Source organism: Amia ocellicauda, chromosome 22 (genome assembly GCF_036373705.1).
Source record: "Amia ocellicauda isolate fAmiCal2 chromosome 22, fAmiCal2.hap1, whole genome shotgun sequence".
Taxonomy (NCBI): Eukaryota; Metazoa; Chordata; class Actinopteri; order Amiiformes; family Amiidae; genus Amia; species Amia ocellicauda.
The window spans coordinates 14,960,702-14,966,821 of NC_089871.1; the positions used below are offsets into that span (position 1 = coordinate 14,960,702).

Here is a 6,120-nt window from a genome sequence, read left to right on the forward strand (position 1 = left end):
TGGAGTCTGTGAGAACATGAATAATTTAACCACTGCTGTGTTCAGACAGGCAGGCGGCTGGAGTCTATAAATGCAGCTCCATTAGCATTGATGAACGACACTGTATCCAGATGCTATAGTGGGGTACCGGCCTTCATCTACGGCTGCATTCCTTCCAGTCCACATCTGCCACATTATCGGCCAAGGAAATGTTGTATTTCAATGGTATGACTATTGCTACCCTATCTAAAAGATGTTTCATTAGCTTTGACAAGGCCCCAACTTGACGAGAACACCCCAATATCTAGGGGGATAAGGTAAGCAGAGATCTGATGTACAGACAGACTCCTGTTTTCTGACAGGACGCTCCATCCACAGATATAATCGGCTTATTCTGCAATCTCCCCCAATTACTCTCTCTCTCTTTTCCTCTTTTTAATGCAAAACAGTTCACAACAAATAGTTAAATTAAATATGGGTCATACACAGGAGAATTATGTTTGGGAAAGCACCCACACACACACAACATGCCCACCCACACAACACAAGCACTGACACACATTTTTATGCACACAGACATGAATCAGCATGACCCCCCCCCCATACCTAATGTTTGGATTAAGTCTGGCTGAAAAATTTTCCAGCCTCCCCCAAACTGCCAAGTGGAATGAAGCCACGTTCTCAGACTATACATTTAGATGAAAGATTTATCCATCCTTGGGTTGTGTGGATCAAAAGTGGCATTTTGGGAGGATGTCAAAAGCCGGCGAAGCAGCCTGAATGGAATACTAACTGCCAGCTGTAGGTTAATGAGAGAAAGTGTCTGCTCCGATGCGCTGAGGCAATCAGAAGCCGGGAACTGGGGGGACCCTAGTTGTAGAGCGTTTCTAAATGTATAGATTTGGTCTCTTCTAATTTCATCCACCTTAAGCATTCAAATACATTGCTGATCGGATCATGTGCTAAACTGGACCTTAAGAAGGGGGCATGGATAGATTATTTCAGTGATACACTCTAAGTCTGAAAGCATCAGCTAAGGTAAAATGTTTAGAAGTTTACATCTGTACCAATTCAATCAAATAACGACATCAATTTCTGAACAGAGATAATAATAACTGATAGTTCAGCCCAGTTACTATTGTACTACAGCTAGTTTTTGTTCCAGCCAAGCTCTAAATTACTTAATTGAACCCTTAACTGAAGTGACATATTGCTTAGATTTGACTTTTTTAATTGTGTAATAAAAGAGATGGTTCATTAATACATTCTTTATACAATTCTATACTTAATCCCCCTACTGTTTAAAATAATTAAAAGGCTCTGATTTAGGACATTATTAGTTCAATTAAGGGTTCAATTAAGTCACTGGGAGCTTGGTTGTAACAAAAACCAGGAGGGTAGGGGGTTTTCCAGGACCAGGGTTGACAACCACTGTACTACAGTACAGCCTACATACATTCCTCATTCATTACTGAAGGGATTTAGATATAGGAGAAGGAGAGAACTTGTAAATTAAAGATTTTAGTTTTAGTTTATGATGCCGATCATTCCTGCATATATATACATATCTCTCAACTCCCCAGCAGATCAGGGCCATGGAGAGACATTTAGCGGATTTCAATGCTGAAACATGGAGCCATTAATCAAGCAAGCTTTTAGGGGCCAGTGGAAGGACGCCATGGCTGTCTGAGATGGCAGAACCTCACATTAACCTGATTACCCCAGAAGATCTCATTTGCTAACAGCACAGGCTGACCGGCCAGCAGAATACAAATCTCTCAATTACAGCCATGTACAATATTCTCATCTCAAGGGCAGAGAACTGCACGGCACTTGAAGGGAGAAATGCAAGTGCCCCGAGTTTGGACAATTTATTTTACTTTAAGGACCTTCTGGCTACTGAGACAATCAGAGCTAATATCAGTACATAGGTAGATATATTATTCCCAAGATTTGTTTGGTTGGTTGGTTGTTTCTCCTTTTCTCGTTGGCATTGTTTTATTGAATTGGGAAGAGGAAGGCTTTGTGTTTGTCACGTATGTACTGCATCTCTCTTAAATGTATGGTAGGTAAATATGTTGCATTAAACCTTTTATAAAGAAACATATATTATTTTTTAATAATTGCATCATTAAGCAGACAGGGAGGCTGAGATGGCCGTTGTTCAATTTTCTCTTACTAGCTCATTTATACATGTGCCAACGAAACATATTGTTTACTCAAAGCGGTGAAAAGTTTAGCAGCATCTGATAACCCACCAAAAAATGAGTCAGCTTTTATCCCGAGGCTGGGGCTTAGTGAACAGCTGCCAGCCGTTTGCCTTGGTGTCCTGACAATCAGTTTACAACAAAGCCAAATTAAAACGACACTTCAGCATGCCTGGGGCAAAGCTTGTTTTAGCAGCATGTTTTGTGCTGGTCAGATTTGCACTCGGCCCGGCACCCAGTCACCCAACTCCCGCCTCGGTCTCTCCACACAGCTGGTGGGACACATTCCTTGGCCATCAGAACTGATCAAATTTAGTATCATTCAATTTGGCAGCTTGATCAACAAAACCATCGTTTTCATGTCAGTTAAATCAGCAGCTACAGGAATCTATTTATGTAACACAATTCTAACCCTTACAGAAGTATACTAGGAATTTAAACAGAAACATTTAATCGAGTAAGCCTTCTGTAGACCACCTGGAAGGAGCTCACGGGCTACAATTTGAGTCAGTTAGACCCTTGTCACACAGCTATACACAAAACAGTCTTGTTATCTAAGGCTGCTTTCAAACCAAATTATATGATTTAGCTAATATACTACAGTGCACAGATGGTTAACAGCAGTGATGCTCAGCTACACTTCCTTGTGGCCTGATACTCCCCCGGTATTATTTATTATCAAACTGACGTACAAGTTCCTCCTCCGTATTGACACAAACAGAAAAGACTTCCTAATTAGCCCGGAAGTGAGTCTGTGGGCGCCCAAAGGTTGGCATACGGTGGGGTTTAATTTGAGAAGCTGTGTAGTAATAGTGTAGCTGGACTCCTTTCATCCTTCTGTAAAATCTGGCATCACACTTCTTGTGAACGTTAGCAAGGTTAGTAATTCGTTTCTGTAAGGCAATAACGGAATGGAAGACCGTCAGTAAGATTGCGGAGGAGAAGAGGCCGTTCATCGTGGGCTTTTCCCTTCCCGGAGAGATTTGAAGTGGGTTTTTGGAAGCTGTTAACTATCACACATCTTCAATGCTGTCAAGATGGTTTTACAGTTGAAGGCAGTATTGTAAACAGGAAATATTGCAGTTTGTAAACAGATGCAGTTTGTTTTCAAGTACCTGGGCCCTGATTTATAGCAGATGAATCTGATCACACTAAACATGGGAGAAAGGAGTGACACATTGTGGAAAACCTGTTCCAAGTGGACATGCAGAGGGAATGACAGATAGATCTTTAGCAGGTTCAGAACAGCACTCTGAGAACTGTAAAGTACTTTGATTGGATAATTTAGGGCTCCAAAGTAAAACTTTAAAATCTTTACTTTCCTGCCCTTTCAATGCACTCTGCAGCAAAAATGCAGAACACAATTAAAAAATAATTGCCTTATATGAAGCTCTCAGAAACTGACAAGAGTACATTGGATTATGAGGATGGTACAGCGTCCAGCCATTTGAAACCAGTCCAAGAGATAATTCAATCCCACGTTCAATACAAGCAGGAATTATTTCGGTGGCTATACTGTACAATTCTCAGAGTTGTGTGCTTAGTGGTAGGACAGCTCAAGAAGAAATAAGCTCTATAACTAGTCCGAAATGCAAAATATTGAGAGAACAATTAAAAGACCTGTAAATATGCAATTAGCCTTCCTTTAAAAATGTAAATTAGAAATAACTATTTAAAGTCCACAACTATATTACACTTATTTCTTTGAATTTGAGGATTAGATTTTTGTAGCAATTTGCTATCATCCATTTTGATGACATAGTAGTAAAGGTGTCAAACCGCAAACATTCAGGGAAAAAATATTTTATTAAATATTGATCCATTCAAGAAAAACAAAAAACACAATCATTCTGGGCAGCATGTCCTTCATGTATAAATGGGCTGATTCAGGTCATATCCATTCAACACAACCTTGGTCTCATTGGGTAATGCATTACAAATTAAAAGTTTAGGGTGTTATTATGTAAAACCAGACAATATTTAGAACTGAAGTAGGCCTTTGTGAAAATGCCTCCTACGTGTGTCTGCACAGTCCAGTCCAGCTGCAAAACTCCAGATGTTGAGAGAAGAACAGGATCCCAAGTCAAGATCACTGGCCCTGAAGCCAAGCTGAGTCTGAGCAAGTTCGGGATAGTGAAACTGAGTGGCAGTGGTGTTTTCCGGACGATGACGGGTTTGCCATTCAGTGTGTGAGCGACTTCCGCCCTTTGAGCATCCGGCGCAGGATCACCTCGATGCCCCCCCGCGTGCTGATCCTCTTGATCCACCCGTGGGTCCTCTTGCGCTTGATGTTGTTGGGCTGGTACTCCGTGCCACGCTTGCGGGTACGGATCTGCTGGTGTTGCCAGGGGAGCTGCTGCAGGACCCCCGCCCCCTCCGCCTGGCCCACAATGCCCCAGGGGAAGGCCGCACACTCAGTGGCAGCCCGAGACAGGATCCAGCCGCTGGCCTGTCGGAGATTAGAAGCACTGGACACTGGACTGGGCTTCAGAAGGACCCTGGGGAAAGAAACCAGCTTCTGTGACTTGGCATGGATTCACACACCCAACTCTTGCTAATTATCCTATATTCTAAGGACCAGTAAATGTCAGTAAGTGGAAGTGTAATTGTTATATGGTTGCATTCTGCATACCAGTTGCTTAATTTATTTGTAATGCAAACCCAGCGATAGCAGCACTGCATTAACAAGACAAGGAAAAGGAAAAGGAAAAGAAAAAGAACACAGTAGGCCACCATACTTTTCTTTCAAATTTACACTACAAACAGTTTCTCTAAATTTGACACCGGCGCAGTATTACTACCCGAATAAACAGTGCAGGTACACGACCCCTCGTCAGTCTGGTTACTACCGGTGCATTGAAATCAGCACACACGCTTACAGTAATTACTACGTACTACACAATGATAGGGGTTTTCATGAAAAGTCACGCATTACCTGGAAGGACTGCTCCTAATCCCGCTAAACAACAGCCAGGTCGGTCTCAAGAAATTCATTATGTCTCTAATTATTTAATTTAAAGCAACTGCTCCTTGGCAATGTCACTCTAAACTCACGCAGACCGAACACACGGAGCACACGCAACTGTGACTGGCCAGGAGAATGAGCCAATGGGAGGGTAGCTTATAGGCGCCCGGTGTGTTGTGGGAATTGTAGTTACGAAAGATGCCCCTTTATTACATCCCATTAACAACAACTAACAGATGAAATAGGCATTTAGTGCGCTAACAATAAAGGCAACATATCAATTAGTTATTCTGACGTTGTGAAATTGAATTATTATTGTATTATTAATGCAGCTACTCCTATGTACTATCTACAAAACCCAACCCGCACACGTGAATTACAACCTGCCCAAACCCAGCGAGATCAGTGTGTGATGATGCGCAGAGCACATGAAGAGCACACTGCGCAGGCTCGCACCCCGGTGGTCCTCAGGCGCCTCGGCACTCTCGGAGACCGTTGCCTAGCAACAGAAGCAGCGCAACATCCCCAGAAAGTAGGCAGCGCGCATCCGCTGCGATGGTTTGTTCTCCACGGCAGATTGCCCTGCTTATTTGCAACCATTTGTGCATTTTAAACTAGACCCAGACGCGTTTATGATCTCAAAAGCCTTTTATGCAACGTGTGTCAATAAACCATTGCACAACATCATAAACGAATGCAGGTGTAAGCGAAACATAGATGTTCCCAATAGTGTGAGGTATGTAGGCAATGAAAATGGTATGCATCCTTTTTTTTGTATTACATAACATATAATGTAGGTGTGCTAAATAAATAAGCTTTAGAAAAAAGCGTGCATTTTACAATGAAAACAGAAACTACGGCAATAATACTATAACATCCTCGAAGCACAGACACCGCTATGTGAGTGGCATTTAGCTAAATGTGTTCCTACGGGAAATGGGTTAATTAATGTACTCTGCGTCTGAAGTG

The 6,120-nt window shown here is 42.2% G+C and overlaps 1 protein-coding gene across 1 annotated transcript; it reads right to left on the reverse strand.

The window, feature by feature from the left end:
- Positions 1 to 3,973: 3,973 nt before the first annotated feature.
- mrpl34 (mitochondrial ribosomal protein L34) lies at positions 3,974 to 5,289 on the reverse strand. Its single transcript, XM_066695966.1, has 2 exons — positions 5,122 to 5,289; positions 3,974 to 4,684 (listed from the first exon to the last, which is right to left on the reverse strand). Exons 1-2 carry the CDS (start codon positions 5,178 to 5,180, stop codon positions 4,369 to 4,371), a joined length of 375 nt encoding a protein of 124 aa, XP_066552063.1. The 5' UTR covers positions 5,181 to 5,289; the 3' UTR covers positions 3,974 to 4,368.
- Between the last annotated feature and the right edge of the window lie 831 nt (positions 5,290 to 6,120).